At 43.0% G+C, this 20,893-nt stretch overlaps 1 protein-coding gene across 4 annotated transcripts in view; it reads left to right on the top strand.

Annotated features, from left to right (window-relative positions):
- The window catches only part of NEK11 (NIMA related kinase 11), a 382,694-nt gene extending 364,822 nt beyond the window's left edge, over nt 1-17,872 (top strand). For 3 of the 4 annotated variants that reach the window (XM_049870713.1, XM_049870719.1, XM_049870716.1), the window contains one exon: nt 16,594-17,872. In XM_049870713.1, the coding sequence (XP_049726670.1) occupies nt 16,594-16,813 (220 nt within the window). In that variant the 3' untranslated portion in view covers nt 16,814-17,872. The remainder of the gene's footprint in view (nt 1-16,593) is intronic. The other variant, XM_049870714.1, reaches the window with a different exon arrangement.
- The last annotated feature ends 3,021 nt before the right edge of the window (nt 17,873-20,893 follow it).

Below are 20,893 nucleotides of genomic sequence, written 5' to 3'. Positions count from 1 at the left end.
GAGACATGGGAACCTCATACCACCAATATGCGGCACTGGGAACAGAGCATGTCCTTTGGACCGGGAGTTTCTGCACAGAGAAGCTCCTAGACCAGGGGAAGACTGATGACAAGGACCTTCCTCCAGAGCTGACAGAGAAAGCCTTCCCCTGGAGCCGATGCCCTGAATTTGGACTGGTAGCCTACTAGGCTTCAAGAGAATAAATTCTCTTTGTTAAAGCCATCCACTTGTGGTATGATGAGATGACCAAGACAGAATTTGGTACCAAGAGTGGGGTGCTGCTCTAACAGATATCTAAAATGTGGGAGTGGTTTTGAAACTGTGAATGCATAGAAGACTCAGAAGGAAGTGAGGAGAACTGGTAACGCTGGAGAAGGCGCAGATGGTGAGAAACGGCAGCAGAGGACCAGCCGCAGAAAGGAACTGGCAGCAGCAGAGTAGCAGCAGAGGACTGGAAGCAGCAGAACCAGGAGACTAGTGCCAGACAGTGCTGGAGCCAACCCACAGAGCAAGAGAGCTGAGTGCCCTTGCACAGGAGGCTTCCTGGCTGAGTGGGGTGCCTCCAGGCACTTATCAGTAGAGCTGCAGAGCTTTGGAACACTTGCCCCAGCAGAGCAGATGTGGGTGTGAGGCCCGAGGGGCCAAGATGCCAAGGAACCAGGAAGCAGAAACTGAAGAGACAAGAAACACAGGAAGCCAAGCTGCCTCCGTCTCAAAAGGTATGGCCAGGACCTCTGGGGTTTCAAAGGGTGAAGCCATGGCCTCTAGTGTTTCTAAGGGTGGAGTCACCACTCAAATGGACTAGAAGAATGGTGTGCCTAAAGCAGAGGGAGCAGAGTTGCTGTCCCAGTGGACTTGGAAGCCAGAGTTGAAGCCAGGGCAGAGAGGTCTCCACTCAGAATCTGGAGGGCAGGGCTATTGTGTGAATGGTCTCAGAGAACAAGGGATTATTTTCAAGCCTTGAGGGCTAATGTAATGTGTTCTGCTAACTTGCTTGGTGCCTGTTATGTCTTCTTTCCCTCCAATTTCTCCCGTTTGTAATGGAAATGTCTACCTTGTGCCTGTTCCACCATTGTACTTTGGAAAGAACGTGTATTCTTGATTTCACAGATGAAGAGAAATTTTTGGATTTCAGACTTGAAGTTGTCTTAAGACTTCTCCTATGATATGATGGAGTGAATATGTTTTACATGTGGCAAGGGCATGATTTTTTGAGGGCCAAAGGGTAGAACATCATGGATTGAATTGTGTCCCCCCAAAATATCTGTCAACTTGGCTAGGTCAGGATTCCCAGTATTGTATGATTGTCTACCATTTTGTCATATGATGGGATATCCCTATGTGTTGTAAATCTAATCACTATTATGTAATGAGATGGATTAGTGGCAGTTATATTGATGAGCTCTACAAGATTATGTAGTGTCTTAAGCCAATCTCTTTTGAAGAGAAAGTGAGCAGAGAGACATGGGGACCTCATACCACCAACATGCACTGCCAGGAGCACAGTGCATCCTTTGGACCTGGGGTTCCTGCGTGGAGAAGCTCCTAGACCAAGGGAAGACTGATGACAAGGACCTTCCTTTAGAGCTGACAGAGAAAGGCTTCCCCTGGACCTGACACGCTGAATTTGGACTTGTAGCCTAGTAGACTTAGAGAATAAATTTCTCTTTGTTAAAGCCGTCCACTTGTGGTATTTCTGTTATAGCAGCACTAGATGACCAAGATACCATGTTGTTGTTGTTAGGTGCCGTTGAGTCGGTTCTGACTCATAGCGACCCTATGCACAACAGAATGAAACACTGCCTGGTCCTGCACCATCCTTACAACCGTTGTTATGCTTGAGCTCACTGTTGCAGCCACTGTGTCAATCCAGCTTGTTGAGGGTCTTCCTCTTTTCCGCTGACCCTGTATTCTGTCAAGCATGATGTCCTTCTCCAGGGACTGATCCCTCCTGACAAAATATCCAAAGTATGTAAGACGCAGCCTCGCCATCCTTGCCTCTAAGGAGCATTCTGGCCGCACTTCTTCCAAGACAGATTTGTTCGTTCTTTTGGCGGTCTGTGGTATATTCAATATTCTTCGCCAACACCACAATTCAAAAGCGTCAACTCTTCTTCGGTCTTCCTTATTCATTGTCCAGCTTTCACATGCATATGATGTGATTGAAAATACCATGGCTTGGGTCAGTCGCACCTTAGTCTTCAGGGTGACATCTTTGCTCTTCAACACTTTGAAGAGATCCTTTGCAGCAGATTTGCCCAATGCAATGCGTCTTTTGATTTCTTGACTACTGCTTCCATGGCTGTTCATTGTGCATCCAAGTAAAATGAAATCCTTGACAACTTCAATCTTTTCTCCGGTTATCATGATGTTGCTCATTGGTCCAGTTGTGAGGATTTTTGTTTTCTTCATGTTGAAGTGTAATCCACACTGAAGGCTGTGGTCTTTGATCTTCATTAGTAAGTGCTTCAAGTCCTCTTCACTTTCATCAAGCAAGGTTGTGTCACCTGCATAACGCAGGTTGTTAATGAGTCTTCCTCCAATCCTGATGCCCCGTTCTTCTTCATATAGTCCAGCTTCTCATATTAATTGTTCAGCATACAGATTAAATAGGTATGGTGAAAGAATACAACCCTAACGCACACCTTTCCTGACTTTAAACCAATCACTATCCCCTTGCTGTGTCCGAACAACTGCCTCTTGATCCATGTAAAGGTTCCTCATGAGCACAATTAAGTGTTCTGGAATTCCCATTCTTTGCAGTGTTATCCATAGTTTGTTATGATCCACACAATCGAATGCCTTTGCATAGTCAATAAAACACAGGTAAACATCCTTCTGGTATTCTCTGCTTTCAGCCAGGGTCCATCTGACATCAGCAATGATATTCCTGGTTCCACGTCCTCTTCTGAAACCGGCCTGAATTTCTGGCAGTTCCCGGTCAATATACTGCTGCAGCCGTTTTTGAATGACCTTCAGCAAAATTTTGCTTGTGTGTGATATTAACGATATTGTTCTATAATTTCCACATTCGGTTGGATCACCTTTCTTGGGAATAGGCATAAACATGGATCTCTTCCAGTCAGTTGACCAGGAAGCTGTCTTCTGTATTTCTTGGCATAGATGAGTGAGCACCTCCAGCACTGCATCTGTTTGTTGAGACATCTCAGTTGATATTCTATCAATTCCTGGAGCCTTGTTTTTTGCCAGTGCCTTCAGAGCAGCTTGGACTTCTTCCTTCAATACCATCAGTTCCTGATCATATGCCACCTCTTGAAATGGTTGAATATCGACTAATTCTTTTCGGTATAATGACTGTGTATTCCTTCTATCTTCTTTTGATGCTTCCTGCGTTGTTTAATATTTTCCCCATGGAATCCTTCACTATTACAACTCGAGGCTTGAATTTTTTCTTCAGTTCTTTCAGCTTGAGAGACGCCGAGCGTGTTCTTCCCTTTTGGTTTTCCATCTCCAGCTCTTTGCACATGTCATTATAATACTTTGTCTTCTCGAGAGGCCCTTTGAAATCTTCTGTTCAATTCTTTTACTTCATCAATTCTTCCTTTTGCTTTAGCTGCTCGATGCTGAACAGCAAGTTTCAAAGTCTCCTCTGACATCCACCTTGGTCTTTTCTTTCTTTCCTGTCTTTTCAGTGACCTCTTGCTTTCAAGATACCATATGACCCAGCAAATCCCACTCCTAGCAAATTTATCCAAGGAAAATGAAAACATATGTCCATACAAATATTTATACATGAATAATGATAACTTTATTCATAATCTGCAGAAAACAACCGAAATATTGGTCAAATGAATTTTTTAAAAACTGTGATACACTCATATAACAGAATACTATTCAGCAAGTAAAAAAGAATGGACTACTGATAACATGCAATAACTTGGATGAATCTCAAAGGCATTATGCCAGGTGAAATAAGTGAGTCCTTAAAAAATTACATTCTGAATAATTCCATTTATATGACATTCTGGAAAAAGCTAAGCTATAGGAACCCAGGGTCGTGGGAAGGAGTTGACTAATAGAAGACACGAGGGCATTTTTGATGTGATGGAATTGTTGTAGTGGTTGTCAAACTCATAAAATGGTACAATCAAAAAGGCAAATTTTACTGAATGCAATTATTTTCCTCAAATTAAAAAAAAAGAGAGAGAGGGAATTTCACAAAATCAAAACAAAACAAAAAGCCTAGCAGACTTTCTTGTCCTTAATAGAACCCCAAAACAACAACAAAAAAAAAAAAACGGGTTTCTTCCCCATTTCTTTTTTCCCTCAAGCAGTAATTATATAACTGAAAGCTTTTAAAAAGACTTTTCTTCTTTGGATGCTATTAAAAAGACTGAAATTCATGATTCACAAAGAGTCTCATTTTTCTATTTGTTTTTGAATCATTTACTTATTTATTCTTTCAACAAATATTTATTGATCACCTGTAATATTTATTGATCACCTGTCCTATAGGGTCGCTATGAGTCGGAATTGACTTGATGGCACTGTGTTATTTTTGTTTTTTTTTGTTTGTAAGCAAAGAATGTCTTACTGTGCTTTCACTTAGAGTCTGAACATTTAGAGCTGGAGGAAACTTCAGGTACCTTTAATCTAAATTGCAGATGAGACAACTGAGGCCCTAAAAAAGGAAAGTCACTCACCCAACACCAACAGTGAGTCTGTGGCAAAAGCACAGCTAGCACTAGAGTTTCTGATGGGGCTTTAGTCCTCCTTCCTTCATGCTCAGCTCTGCAGCCCCCAAACCTACTAATAACTGTTTTGAGAAGCAATCCCTCTAGCTCTATGAATGTGCCCTTCAGTGGTAGAATTTTATATAGAGTGACAAGTGGCATGAGGAAAATCCCTGGAATAGGGCATTCTTTCCTGAGGCTCTAGAAACTTGCTTCACAAGCTGCTTCCTTTCTCTAAGAGGACCCCTTATTTCTCACAGCACAAGACGAGTAGAGCTGTATGGAAGAATTATGAACTTAGCACTTGGAAATGACAAAATGCTTCTATTACTTCCAGGGCATTTTTTGGACCCAAGAGAAGGAAGAACCCTTAACTGATGTGGGTAGAACTCTAATAATGCCTCAAGATAAGAGAATGCTATGCTTCTGAAGAAGTCCCTGGGTAGTGCAAACGGTTAACCCTTGGCTGCTAGCCAAAAGGTTGGATTTTGAGGCCACCCAGAGGTACCTCAATAGAAAGGCCTGGCAATCTACTTCCCAAAAATCAGCCATTGAAAACACTATGGAGCACAGTTCTACTCTGACACACCTGGGGTCTCCACGAGTCAGAGCTGACTCCATGATAACTGCTTTCTACTCCTGAAATGTCTTTTGGCTAAAGTATAAGAGGGCGGGAGTTGGTAACCACCATGGGCATGGGCAATACAAGTTGAGGGACATTTTACTGAATAACTGGCTTCTACTTTTATAAGTGTCAAGGGCATTGAAGGAGACTAAAGAGACATGACAGCTCAATGCAACGCGTGATTCTGACCTGGGTTCCTTAGTTATTGCCCAGCTGGGGAAACGGGATGGATAGAGGATTAGATGACGTTAACGTGTCACGTTAGTGTCCTGATTTGGGTGGCTGTTCTGTGGTTATGCAGGAAAGTGTTTTTGTAGGAAATACAAAGTATTGGGGGTGGGGGGTGGGGATAGGACATCAGGTCAGCAACTTATTTTCAAATGGCTCAGGGAAAAAAAGAGTTCTTTGTGCTATACCTGTAACTTTTCTGTAAGTGTGAAATTGTTTCACAATTTGAAAAATATTTTAAAAGTAAGGACATTTTCCCATGAAATCCTATAGAACTAACTAAGTAGATTTGCTCTTCTTTAGAGCCCCAAAGAGATGCAGATAAGCAATTAGAGGACTCACAGAGCAGTCAGTCATTGACGGGAAAATATATAACAAATAAAAAAAACCTAATTGCCATCCAGTCGATTCCGACTCTTCACGACCCCGTGTGTGTCAGAGTAGAACTGTGCTCCGTAGGGTTTTCAATGGCTGATTTTCAGAAGTAGATCGCCAAGGCCTTTCTTCAGCGATGCCTCTGGGTGGACTCCAACCTCCAGCCTTTCTGTTAGCAGCAGAACAGGTTAACCTTTGCACTTTGCACCACCTGGGGACTCTAGGCAAATAAATAAATGTGATAAAATGTTTTGTTTGCAAATGAGAGCTAAGCACAGGAAGAGATAAGTAGAGGAATTTGGAGGTTGGGAGGTAGAGTGTGGAGGAAATGAGCAAAGGGGAGAGGAAGAGCACCCTTACTGTTTAATGGAGTTTGTCAGCTGGGGTGTCAGCCAAGCACACAGTCGGGATTTTCCCCAGGCAGCCCGAGCTGTGGGGCCATGCAGACCCTTCCTCCAAATTGTCTGTGTCTGAGCATCATGTCTGTGAGGGAGGGTGAACTGGCCCAAAGATCCTGAAACCTGAAGTCTCGCTGATTTGTCCCCAACTAGCTGTGTGATCTTGGGCAAGTCACTTAACTTAGAAGCATTAGAACAAAGCTGGTATTTGTTGTTGTTGTTAGGTGCCACCTAGTCAATTCAGATTCATAGCCAAATGTGATGGAATAGAACTGCCCCAGAGGGTTTCCTGGAGCCCTGTGCGCAGTGGTTAGAGCTATGGCTGCTAACCAAAGGTCGACAGTTTGAATCTACCATCTGCTCCTTGGAAACCCTATGGGGAAGTTCTCTGGTCACTATGAACCGGAATTGACTGCATAGCGTTTGGGTTTAGTTTGGTTTTTGATAGAGCTTCCTAGGCCATAAGCATTTGGCTACTAACCCAAAGGTCGGCAGTTTGAACCACCAGCAGCTCCATGGGAGAAAAAACCTGGCAATCCGCTCCTGTACCCATTGCCATCAAGTGGATTTTGACTCATAGTGACCCTATAGGACAGAGTAGAACTGCCCTATAGAGTTTCCAAGGAGCACCTAGCAGATTCAAACTGCCGACCTCTTGGTTAGCAGCCATAGCACTTAACCACTACGCCACCAGGGTTTCCAAAACAGCAAGAGAGTTTCCTTAAATAGAATTTTCTATTTTATGAATCCTAAAATATTGTAATCTTTATGGAAGCAGACTGCCACATCTTTCTTCCGCAGAGCGGCTGGCACCACCAGAGCTCCTATAAAGATTACTGCCTTGGAAACCCTATGGGCACTTCTGCTCTGTCTTATAGGGTCGCTAGAAGTCAGAATTGACTCAACGGTACACAAACACAATGGTCTTTACCGAAGCAGATAGCCAGGTCTTTTCTTCTGCAGAGCTGCTGAGTGGACCAAACCACCAACTTTTCAGTTAGTAGCCAATCATTTAACCATTGTGCCACCAGGGCTCCTTAGAGGAATCCCTAAAAAACTAGGACTTTTGATTCTTGAACAAGATGATAAAATTAGGAAAGGAAATGGATCATAGGGAGAGATGAATGGAAAAGAATGAAAATGTAAGATCTTTTCATTAAAAAAAAATTTTTTTTTTAATCAATGTCATGGAAGTAGCAGTCAAGAAATCAAAGGACGTCTTGCATTGGGCAAATGTGCTGCAAAAGACCTCTTTAAAGTGTTGAAAAGCAAAGACGTCAGTTTGAGGACTAAGGTGCGCCTGACCCAAGTCATAGTATTGACCTAACTAAGGAGAGAGTTCTTTCTCTTTCTCCCCTCCCACTTCCTTTGAAAAAAAGAAACTTGGAACCCCTTCTTTAATTTGAACAGCATGGAGAACACCGACCTCCCTTCTGAAATCTTAGATAACAGCAAGAGACCAAAAAACCCACTGCCATTGAGTCGATTCCAACTCCTAGCAACCTGATAGGACAGAGTAGAACTGCACCATAGAGTTTCCAAGGAGCGCCTGGCAGATTCAAACTGCCGACCTCTTGGTTAGCAGCCGTAGCACTTAACCACTACACCACCAGGGTTTCCAAAACAGCAAGACAGTTTCCTTAAATAGAACTTTCTATTTTATGAATCCTAAAATATTCGAATGCATCACTGCAGAAATATTACATCACGTTCCCCACATGTCAGAATAAATCTGCACTGCACTATTACAGTGCTTGGGCCCCTGTCACTTCTCTGTTGGCCTAAAGTGAGTTTGTTTATGACACAGCTTATTTCTTCTTTGACTGTAACTTACTGAAAATATGTTTTTAGATATAAAACATGTAGAATTGTTTACTTCATGTTTTTGCTACAGATTTCTAACAATTGTATTGTAGTAGAAAGACTAGATTTTGTATGAAACCAATTCTTCAAAATGTACTGAGGCTTGAATTGTTGCCTACTATGTGGGCAGTTTTTATAAATGTTGCCTGAGAGCCTGGAAAGAATGTGTGTTCCCTAATTGTCGGAGAAGCGAGAGGGTTCTAGATATATTCCTAAGCTTACTAAATATGTTATTGGAATCTTCCACACCATTACTAACTTTTTGAATGCTTCACCTATCAAAAACTGAGCAGGTGTATTGAAACCCTTCGTTGTTGTTGTTAGGTACCATCAAGTCAGCTCCAACTCATGGTGACCTTATGTATAACAGAACGAAATGCTACCCTGTCCTACACCAGCCCCACAATTGTTGCTATGTTTGAGCCCATTGCTGCAGCCACTTTGTCAGCCCATCTGGTTAAGGGTCTTCCTCTTTTACACTGACCCTCCTTCAAGCATGATGTCCTTCTCCAGGGATTGGTTCCTCCCAATAACTTCTCCAAAGTAAGCAAGATGAAGTCTGGACATTCTTGCTTCTTTTTTCACTGTCCAGCTTTACAAGGCACATGAGGAGACTGAAAATACTATGACTTGGGTCAGGCGCACCTTAGTCCTCAACCTGACCTCTTTGCTTTTCAACACTTTAAAGGGGTCTTTTGCAGCAGACTTGCCCAATGCAAAACGTCATCTGATTTCTTGACTGCTGCTTCCATGATATTGTTTTTGGACCCAAGTAAAATGAAATCCTTGACAACTTCAATCTTTTCTCCATTTATCATGATGTTGCTTATTGGTCCAGTTGTGAGGATTTTTGTTTTCTTTATGTTGAGGTGTAATCCATACTGAAGGCTGTAGTCTTCGATCTTCATCAATAAGTGCCTCAAGTCATCTTTACTTTTGGCAAGCAAGTTTTGTCATCTGCATATCATTGTGAGGAAATGTTATGAGGTATATCTGACAGCTTCTCTCTGTAGTGCTGTTTATTTTGAGTCTATTTTGTTAGATACGTACTAATTTAGATGTTTTCTTTCTTCCTAGTAAACGGCACTGTTTACATTATCTAACAACCTTTTTTTTTGTCCTAATGCTTTTTATTTTTCCTTAAAATCTATTTTGTCTCATAGTAACATGATTACCCCTAGTTTCTTTTGGTTATTATTTCCTGGCAGATCATTTTTTAAAAATTCATTTCCTGTAAACTCTTCTATGCCCTACGTTTTAGGTGGGTTTCTTGTAAACATTACCTAGCTGGATTTTGTTTTTTAGTCAGTGAGTTCAGTCCATCTTATATTTATTGTGATTATGAACAATGGAAGGTGATTAGGTCCCAAATAAAATAAGGCTTTTAGGCATGGTGGGTTGTAACAGAGTAGCCAATCAATCATTGCACTCAAGATTCTCTTGCCCAGGATGGAACGGGGCGAGGGGAGCCCCAATTACAGAAAGGGGCCTGAAAGTCACACATCCCACCTAGGGGTGCCACGTGTCACCCAAGACTCCACCAGCACAGCCACCTGCCTCTGTAGAGAAAGCTTCTCTGTGTTTGCCCACCAAATTCAGAGACAGCTATTTATTTGAAATACCAGCCATGGGGAGAAAGGGTATAAAATCCATCCAAATAAAGATTCCTGATGCTTGTTAGCCCCCAATGATCGCTGAAACAGCAGCACTGAATGGAAAATCCATTGCACCATTTTATCCCTGCAGTGACTCATACATATTTGATGTGCAGGGGCTTCTTGTATTCTATAAAATCATTTCAGGGTTTTCCTAAACTATGCCTGGAGAATAAGCCAGGTGTTCTTTTAATGCTTTGTGGTTATTTCTACAAAATTACATTCATTTTTACTCCCACAGGGGCACTGTCCCCCTTGTGTCATTTTTTTTCTTAAACAGATTCAGCAGTAGAAGTGAAAAATATTTAAGACAGTGTCTTAACCAGAGGTGGAATTACACAATTGCTTGAGGCGTCCACTTAAACTAAAATAGGGTCGCTGTGCATCACCATTGGGAAAGGGGCAATCACGTACATGACGGTACAAGAATAGCTGTGCAGAGCCTGGTAGGGGCAGGTTCTCTAAGATATCTGTATCTATAGATATAGATGTAGATAACCTGTTGCCCTCAAGTCAGTTCTGACTCATAGTGACCCTATAGGACAGACCCTATAGGCTTTGAACTGCCAACCTTTTGTTTAGCAGCGGTAGCGCTTAACCACTCTGCCACCAGGGCTCCTAGATGTAGATACGTATATCCAATTGCCGTGGAGTCGATTCTGACTCATGGCGACCCCGTCTGTGTCAAAATAGAGCTGTGCTCCATAGGATTTTTAATGGCTGATTTTTTTGGATATAGATTGCCAGACCTTTCTTCTGAAGCATCAATGGGTAAACTCGAACCTCCAATCTTTTGGTTAGCAGCCGGGTGTATTAGCCATTTGTACCACTCAGGGACTCCACATATATATAGTTTTTTTCTCTATTTAAATATGAAAAATCTGGTCTGAGACTAGAAGGACCCCAGAGATCATGGGCCCCAGACCTTCTGTTAACCCAAGACAGGAACCATTCCCAAAGCCAACTCTTCAGATAGGGATTGGACTGGACTATGGGATAGAAAATGATACTGGGGAAGAGTCAGCATCTTGGATCAAGTAGACACATGAGACTATGTGGGCAGCTCCTGTTTGGAGGGGAGATGAGAGGGCAGAGGGGGTCAGAAGCTGGCCGAATGGACACGAAAACAGAGAGTGGAGGGAAGGAGTGTGCTGTCTCATTAGAGGGAGAGCAACTAGGAGTATATAGCAAGGTGGATGTTAAGTTTTTGTATGAGAGACTGACTTGGTTTGTAAACTTTCACCTAAACGAAGCACAATAAAAATAAATAAATAAAATATGAAAATGTGCAGCTCAGAGACATTAAGTAAGTTGCTGGTGATAACATGATTAGTGAGGGACGAGCCGCCATTCCACCCTGGGTATCTCTAAATTCAAAGTCCACATCATAGTGCTGAAGAGTGATCCCTGGAATGAAACTACTTAGAGTGAAATCCCAGCTCTCTCACTTAAAAGCTGTGTGGCAGTAGACAAGTTACTTACCTTCTCACCTCAGTTTCATCTGTAAAATGGAAATAACAATAATATTGATCCATTTATGGTTGGGAGGATTTAATGGAATGATATGAAAGATGGCTCAGAACAGAGCCTGGCACATAGAGAAAGCTGGAAAACTATATTATTATGGTTTCAGGGGATACTTCTTGGGCTCCTTTGTATCAGGAATGAGTGATATTACTAGTCAAATTCTAAGCTTTCTTTAAATTTTAAAGTCATGTGATTCTCACCTTCACCTTCATGTATCTTGTTCTCCTGCTGAACTGATCACTGATTTCCCAGTGCTCCTACTGTGGGCACCTACCTGGCTTCCCTCCAGCTGTCATGGCCCAAATTACATGGTGTCTTCTCCCTCATGGGGCGCTCCCTGATTTTCCCAACTGTAAATTTTCACAATACTTTGTGTTTTCCTCATGATACTTAGGAGAATGGCTGTATGGGTCATTCCTCCATTCTGCAAATATTTACTGAGCACCTATTACACTGAGTCAGAATCGACTTGATGGCAATGGGTTTTGTTTGTTTGTTTACCTATTACATACCAGATCTTGTTCTAGGCTCCGGGAACTTATATGTTAATAGAGGGGATGGGGAAAGACAAACCATGAACAAATACACAGACAAAGATAGAAGAAAAATACCAGAGAGCTGTAAGTGCTATGCAGTAGTTAAAGTGCTGTGATCTATGAACTAACTGGACGGCTACTTTAGACTTTAGGTCTGGGAGAAGGTGAAGTTTAAGCTGAGATCTAAGTCGCAAGGGAGCCAGCCACATAAAGATCAATGGGAAAAGCGTTCCAGGGAAGAGGGTACAGCTAGTGCAAAGGCCCTCGGGAGGGAATAAGCTTGTGTTGAGTTTCAGAAACAGAAGGGAGATAAGTGTGACTAGAGCACAGTGGGTAGAAGATAGAGCGGGGCCTCAGGGAGGGCTTGTGGGTAGAGAAAGGCAGGATACAGATTATGCACCACCTGACCAATCAGAGTAGAGAAAGGGCAGTACCCTGACATGATAGGAGGCCACTGGAGGCTTTAAGCAGCTAAGTGATAGGACTTGGTTTATATTTTTAAAAGCTCAGCTGGCCATAGCATACTGAGAATGGATGGTTAGATAAGTGGAACCAGAGACTATTGCAAAGGTCAAGGAGAGAGATGACAGTGGCTTTAACTATGGTGGCGATAGTTAATGAATTTAGGATTTGGTTTGGAGGTAGCATATGCAACATGCTTCTCAAAGTGTAGTCCAAGGACCTGTTACCTGTTTGCATGAGGTAAGCACAGAAATTGAGAGAACATTTTTAGAAACTGTTAGAGCAAGTTAACACTGCCACCACATCCATGCCTGTTAAGTAGGCTTGCCTCATTGAAGAGGGTGTAGGCCAGAGTGAAAAAACCAAACCAGTTGCCACTGAGTTGATTCTGACTCATGGTGACCCCATATGTGTGGGCGTTGTCAGATTTTCTTGGGGAGCTGCATGTGGCAGGAACTACGTGAGGCATAGGCCATGTATTAGTTATGGGCCTATATCAGTTCACAGTGGGATGGGAATAAAAAAAAAAAAGGAGAACTGCTTCTTAATAACAGATGGTTTGCGGAGCATTATAAGACTTGCTAACGGGTGGGAATTGAGAGAAAGCAAGGAATTGAGAGTAGCTTGACTTGCAAAATTGGGCAGATATTGGTACAATTTGCTAAACTAAAAAATACTATGAAATTAACAGATAGTTTCAGGGAAAGGGAGGTGGCAATTAAGAACTCTTTTTTGGCCATCTCGAGGATGAGTGAGATATCCATTAGACATCCAAGTGGAGACAGCAGGTGAAGTCTGGAGTTTTAGTTAATACTGCCTGTGGACAGTATTAAAGACCTGAGACTAAGTGAGATCACATAGGCAGAGAGTGAAGACAGAAGGGAAAAAGGGGGCCTGGGATTGAGCCCTCGGATACTCCTAAACGTAGAGGCAAAGCGAGGAGGAGGAGGAGTCAGTAGAGGAGGCTATGGAGAGGCAGCCAGTGTGGTTGGAAAAAATCCTGGAGAGGGGGGGTATCACCAAAGGCAACAGATAGAAGGGTTTTAAGGAGGGAGCGGGCAACTGTGTAGAATGGTTATAAGATATGTATAAAACACCAACAGGTGAATGAATGAGTAAACACATTGTAGTATATACATAGGATGGAATGTGTGTGGACTCAGCCATAAAAAGAAATGTAGTAGTTAACTCACAAAATGCCACGATGTGGATGAACCTCAAAAACATTATGCAAAAAAATCAGGCACAAAAGGTCACATAGTATATGATTGCATTCATATGAAATACCCAGAACAGGTAGATTCACAGAGGCGGAATATCGGGTGCCAGGGAGAGGCTGGAGGGAGGGGGAAATGGAAACTGCCTACCAGATACGGGGTTTCCTTTTGGGGTGATGATAATGCTTTGAAACTAGATAGAGGCGGTGGTTGTGAATATAATAAATGCCACTGAATTGTTCACTTTAAAATGGATAGTTTCATGTTATGTGAATTTCACCACAATAAAAAAATAATAATTTTAGAAAGATATGTGCAAAGAAGTGACCGGAGAAATTGGCCATAGGAAGGTCATTGCAAGAGTAGTTTCAGGAAGAAGTGAGGACAAAGGCCCAAGAGGAGGGGACTGAAGAAGTGTGCAGTGACAAAGTACAAACAACTACTGTATCTTACTCTGTCAAAAGTTTTATTAGGAGACAGGATTAGGAGGTGGAAGGAAGAGAGTGAGCCAGTTGATAAAATCATCGGTAAATAAAGGAAGTGACCAGCATTTGGTAGACGTTCCAGAAGGGGAAAGCTTGGATTTCTGGGGGTGCCTGAGGCAACTAGGGATGTGCAGTATGCTGGGATCCGTCCTGATAATCTCTTACCAGGAGGTAGGGGACCAGAGGTAGGTGTGGGGCCCTAGGGCTGCTGGTCTCTCCGGCACTTGGAGTTCCAAGACCTGAGTTTGAGCTCCAACTCCACCACCCACTAGGTGTGTGAGCTTGTGAAAGGCAACTGAAACCTATTTATTCTCTTCTGTAAAATGGAGATAAAAATCCAATGAATTGCCTAGTTCACAAGGATCATTTGAGATAATGCAAAAGCACTTTGCAAGCTCTAAAGTGCTATAAAAATTAAAAATGTATGTACCATGATTAGAGTCACTGACCTCTAAACCAGAGCAGGACCTATTACTTTATTCTTCCTTTTGGCTGCCACAATACCTGACCCAGTTCCTTGTGTACTAGAGATTACAATAGTATTCAGCCTAGAGATTGAATAGCACTCCACAATAAAAGCTTATAAAATGAAGGCATCTCTGATTAATGCCTTCAAGGTTATTGTTAACTACCAGTACTATTTAGCCTTAATGCTTTACAAATTCTGAAAAAAACACCAGATTTCTTTTCATTAAATCCACTGAAATGAAAAATAAATACTTCTTCTTGATAAAAGTCATAAAACAATGCATACATTTTGACCTAATCTAATTCCCATAAAATTTTTATCTTTTAATCAAGTACAACATATACACAGAAAAGTACAGAAATAAAAATGCATTTATGAGTTCCCACAGAGTGAACACACCCATGTAATTAGCTCCACTTCTAGAAATTTGATGCCGGGAAATATTCTCCTAAACAGCAAAGTGGCAGGCCTGAAGATGTTGACCAGGTGTTACAGTAAGAGTAGAAAAAGCGAAATGTTCAGTGGAAGAATGATTAGGTCGGTGTTGACACATAAAACTCAATGGAACATTGTGGTGGAGCCATGAAAAACGGCAATTTTCAAGAACTGTAGAACAAAACCCACAAACCCAAATGCCCTTGAGCGAGGCAGGCAGAAGAAATATGAGAAGCAGCCTAGTACAAGCTGAGATGGAGCAGGGGTGGGAGGGGCGAAGGACAGCCAGAAAGGGAGGGGTGGAGAGTGCAGGCCCTGCCTAAAGACATAATAAAACCTGGTGCTGACCGTACAAAACATGTCATAGGCCTAGTTTGTGACTCTTGCTGGAAATAGAGGAAAATATTCAGAGGAGAAAAAAGCATCATCTAAGATGGGGTGTGGCAGTACAATTATAACAATGCAAAGATTATGTCTACATATAGCTAAGGACTGGAAGTGTGTATGGAAAAATAAATGTTAGCCTCGGTGGGAACTTGGCCAAATTACATCTTTAAACCTCAGTTTCAGATTTAAAAAAATGCTTCCCTTATAAAGCTGTTGTAAGGTTTATGTAGAAACCCTGGTGGCATAGTGGTTAAGAGCTACAGCTGCTAACCAAAAGGTTGGCAGTTTGAATCCACCAGGCGCTCCTTGGAAACTCTATGGAGCAGTTCTACTCTGTCCTATAGGGACTCCATGAGTTGGAATCGACTCGAAGGCAATGGGTTTGGGTTTTTTTGTTTTTTTTTTAAGGTTTATGTGTGTAGTAAAGTGCCTGGCACACAGGGTTAATAAAACAATTCTTTCCCTCTTTTTCCTCCTCCTCCTCCTCTAAATTATTTTATTATTATCATTAGCTACTTCTCTGATTTTGTTTCCCACCATTCTCTTTCCCTTTGTTCTCCGGACTCCAGGCACACTAGCCTTCTGGATATTTCTCCAGCATGTTCTAACCTTAGGTCCTAAACTCCCTTCCCCTAGTATTTGCACAGATTGATCTCTCACTTCGTGGGATCTCTGCTCAAGTGGTATCTCCTCAGAGGGAATTTCCTTGTCCCTCTCCCTTCTCTCACCCTACTGCACTTTTTGTCATAGCACTTAGCACCACCTGCCATTTTATTATCTCTCTATCTACCTGGAGCCCTGGTGGCGCAATGGTTAAGAGCTCTACTGCTAACCAAAAGGTCGGCAATTTGAATCCACCAGCCACTCCTTAGAAACCCTATGGGGCAGCTCTACTAAGTCCTTTAGGTTTTGTTTTGGTTACCCATCTATTTATCTGTTTATTCTCTGTCTCTACTTTAGAAGGGAAGTTCCATGAAGGCAGGAATTTTCCTAACTTGTTTACTTCTGTATTCACAGTTCCCAAAGGGGTACCTGGCACATAATAGACATTTAAGAAGAATTTATTGAATATTGTTGAATGTTTACAGTAGAGACGCTGTGCCTTATTTTTCTTGCCTTTTTTTCTAAATCCCATGGTTGCAATGTTATTTGTGTAATAAATTATTTAAAAATACATTTTTCTTACAGGTGGCCTCAATGTGCAATTTTTCCTCACCTTTTCTAACTTGTTTGGCAGATCAGCTATGCAGAAACTGGGAGCAGAAGTATTTGAAGAGGTCTATAATTACCTCAAGAGAGCAAGGCAGCAGCATGCCAGTGAAGCGGAGATCCAGAAGTCTCTAGAAAAAGTGGTGCCTCGGGCCAGTGACTGTTTTGAGGTTGACCAGCTCCTCTACTTTGAGGAGCAGTTGCCTATCACAACGGGAGATGGGCCCACATTCCAGAACCTTCGTTAAGCAACTGTCAAAACAAGCAGACACTCAGGTGGACAAACTGAATGCATAGGGTAGACTCTATTGTGGAAAATGGGTACACAACTGGAGGTGCCACCTTTACTTCAGTTCCTTGTCAGGAGAAGCAACGACGCCACTTGCTGTTGAGTGGTTGCGTATGTGTCAGAGTAGGACTGTGCTCCACAGGATTTTCAATGGCTAATTTTTCAGAAGTAGATTTTTCTTCCAAGGCACCTCTGGGTGGATTCAAACCTCCAACCTTTCAGTTAGCAGCCGAGCGTGTTAACCATTTGGGCCACCCAGGGACTCCATTTAGCAAGAAGGAAACATGCCTGCCTATACTTGGAGTGTTGTTTGGTCTACTTCCTGAGAGGCTTATGGATGACTTTGGCTTCTTATAAAGAATTTCCCCCATGAGTTCCCCCAGGGGTTTCAGCAGGCTTGGGCCACCCAGGATGATGGGCTGGGAGAAGCCTTATGCAGTTTCCAGGTGGAGGACAGAGCTCAGTGCCTGACTCCCTTGGGTCTCAATTGACTGTGGCCAGCCTGCTTGCAAACCTCAGTGGACACTGGCCTCTGACACACCAAGTGACTGCTCAGGAGTCAAACATACCTGTCTCAGGTAGCCTGCTTTTGGCTCACTTTTGTCCTTCCATGACTAACAAGCAAGAAGTCCATATTTAAAAGGACTTGAATTAAAATGCAAAAACATGATTCACGTCTGTCACTTATTCCCCAAACTCATCCCTGCAGTATTGAAGATATTTATTTCTAGCAAATATACTTTCTATGGTTACAAAATAAATCACCTATTTTATCTTTTCCGTATCCAAAAGTATCTTGTCGAATGTCATACATCCATCTAATGATAATTATCACTCTAATGGCAGCTAACATGTGGCTTATTTGGTGCCAGGAAACCCTGGTGGCATAGTGGTTAAGTGCTACAGCTGCCACCCAAAAGATCGGCAGTTCAAATCTGCCAGGCACTCCTTGGAAACTCTATGGGGCTGTTCTACTCTGTCCTACAGGGTCACTATGGGTCGGACTCAACTCGACGGCAGTGGGTTTGGTTTTGGGTTATTATATACCAGATGCTGTGTTAAGTACTTTAAGGTTCTTTCTTCACTGGATCTTTTCACCAACTCCATGGATAGCTGCTGCTACTATTTATAGCTGAGGTGTGAGAACCAGAGCTGGGATTTCCATCTGGGTCTCTCTGACTCTAGCACACATGCTCTTCATCAGAGGAGTTTTCATCCAACAAGCTATATCAGACTTGCTTGAGAAACTTCTTAAACATATACTTGTTTAAACATACCCCACCCCACCTCACTCCTTCCCTGGGGGGATATAAGTCCAAAGCATGTCTTCTGTTACAGAGTTACCCTGGTGAACATGATGCATAGAAGCATGGTTATTCACTATTCAACCTCCTACTAATGATTGAGGAAACTGAGGCAGAGAGAGATCCATTAGTAGTGCCATGCTTCTACATGATGATGCTCTTCCTTCTAGGCCAGTGGTTCTCAAACTTCAGCTGCATGAGAGCCATCTGGTTGTTAGGAGCCGCCGAGTTGATTCCGACTCATAGTGACCCTATATATAACAGAACGAAGCCCTACCCGGTCCTGCACCATCCTCACAATCATTGCTATGCTTGAGCCCCTTGTTGCAGCCCCTGTGTCAGTCCATCTTGTTAAAGGTCTTCCTCTCTTTCACTGACCCTCTACCAAGCATGACGACCTTCTCCAGGGATGGGTCCCTCCTGACAACATGTCCAAAGTATGTGAGACAAAGTCTCACCATCCTTGCTTGTAAGGAGCATTCTGACTGTACTTCCTCCAAGACAGAGTTGTTCGTTCCTCTGGTAGTCCATGGTATATTCAATATTCTTCACCAATACCACAATTCAAAGGCATCAATTCTTCTTAGGTCTTCCTTAAAAAAACAAAAAACTAAACTCAATGCCATCGAGTCAATTCCAACTCATAGCAAACCTATAGGATAGAACAGAACTGCCCCATAGGGTTTCCAGGGAGTAGCTGGTAGATTCAAACTGCCAACCTCTTGGTTAGCAGCTGGACTCTCAACCACTGCACCACCAGGGCTCCGTTAAAAAACCAAACCAAACCCATTACCACTGAGTCGATCCTGACTTGTTAGCAGCCAAGCTGTTAACCACTGAGCCACCAGGGCTCCTAGGGCTCCCTTAAAACCCGTTGAAAACCCCATTGCCGTAAAGTCAATTCCGACTCATAGTGACCCTATAGGACAGAGTAGAGCTGCCCCACAGGGTTTCCAAGGAGTGCCTGGTGGTTTGAACTGCCAGCCTTTTGGTTAGCAGCTGTAGCACTTAACCACTACACCACCAGGGTTTCCAGGGCTCCCTTAGGAGTTGTTAAAACACAGATTGCTGGCCCTGCCCTCAGAGTTTCTGATTCAGGTAGTCTGGAGGAGGGCCTGAGGATGTGCATGTCTAACAATTTTCCGGATGGTTCTGCTACTGCTTGCTGGTATGAGGACCATAAGCAGAACCACTGCTCAAGCCCTTCTTCCTATTGCCTGTCTTCTCCCGCCATCATTTCAAACAGTTGTTTTGAGTGCTCTGAATTGGAGCTTACAATTCAACACACCTAACCCTGGTGGTATAGTGGTTAAGAGCTACGGCTGCTAACCAAAAAGTTGGCAGTTTGAATCCATCAGGCGCCCCTTGAAAACTCTGTGGGGCAGTTCTACTCTGTCCTATAGGGCCACTATGAGTCGAACTCAATGGCAACAGGTTTTTTGTCTTTGTTTTTCAATATCTCTAAAGGTGGAATGAGGACTGGGAAAAAGGGCCCAAGGACTTCAGCTGCCTCACCCTGTGTACTTTAAAAAAGTAGCGAGAAGTCAAAGTGTGGCTAAGAAAACTAGATGGGCTCATTTTATGGACAAGGGAGCATGGCCACTGTGGCTCCCAGTCTCTGCCTACTCCATGGCCTCACTCCCACTTCTCTCCAGCAACAAGAGGAGCCACGGGGTGCCCAAATGAACTCACAACTTCTGTGGTGTTCAAGGACTTGTGAACATCACTGTTGCCTTTTCCCTCAACTCCTGGTTTCTCCTTTACACTATGGAAGAGTGTTGGGGACAGCACAAGTCTTCACCCTGCTTCTCCAAGCCAGTGGTGGTTGCCCATTCTCCCCCTCCATTTCTGTATGCTGGGGAATTGGTCCTGCTGGGAGACAGAAATCATGTTGGTGCTCTCACAGCCCCTCTAAGCATCTGGTTCAGGAAGGGCAGGCCTTAAATATTGGCTTCTAAAAGTGGGATCTGAGATTTTTCAGAATTCTGTACTTGAACATGTTAGGCACGTCAAATCTGGGACCCGTGACTGTTGCCATGGTAGAACACTGAAAATCAGGTTTGTCTGGGAAACCCAGGATGGTGGGGCATGTGACCACTCCACTACCGGGAGCAGGCATGGAGATTCTATCATGTTAACAGGGAAGAGACCTAACCACCAGAAAGAGCTCCCTTTGACCCTACAGGCCTTTTTAGCCATTCAGATTTCAAATGGATATGGAAAAGGGTTGTGATCATAGCACCCAAGTTAAGGAAAGTTTCTGAATCTCCATGCTAATGGTTTTTATAACCTTAGAGCAGAATACTTCTGTGATTTCCTAAGTCAAAAGGGGGAATAGCTAGATATTCATAGTCCTCACCATCTTTCACAAACAGATCACACATCCAGGGAACGATACCCCTGTTTTAGATGTTTCCGAGAAGACAGGTCCAGACTGAGAACACCTTACCCTTCTGGGTCTTGTGCTATACACCGCATCAGGCTTAAAGCAAAGGGAAGCTGGGAGAAATACCATTTTAGATCACAGTCCCATGCCTTGTGAAGAAGCTCACTCACATTTTCCTTTCACTTGGCTCACTGCAGGGAAGCAAAGTTTAAGACGATGTCTTAGTTATCTACTGCTGCTCTACCAGAAATACCCCAAGTAGGTGGTTTAACAAACAGAAAATTATTTTCTCACAGTTTAGGAGGCTAGAGTCTGAATTCAGAGCATTAGCTAGAGGGGAAGCCTTTCT

The sequence above is a fragment of the Elephas maximus genome, chromosome 27 (assembly GCF_024166365.1).
Source record: "Elephas maximus indicus isolate mEleMax1 chromosome 27, mEleMax1 primary haplotype, whole genome shotgun sequence".
Lineage (NCBI taxonomy): Eukaryota > Metazoa > Chordata > Mammalia > Proboscidea > Elephantidae > Elephas > Elephas maximus.
This window is presented reverse-complemented; position numbering and strand designations above follow the sequence as displayed.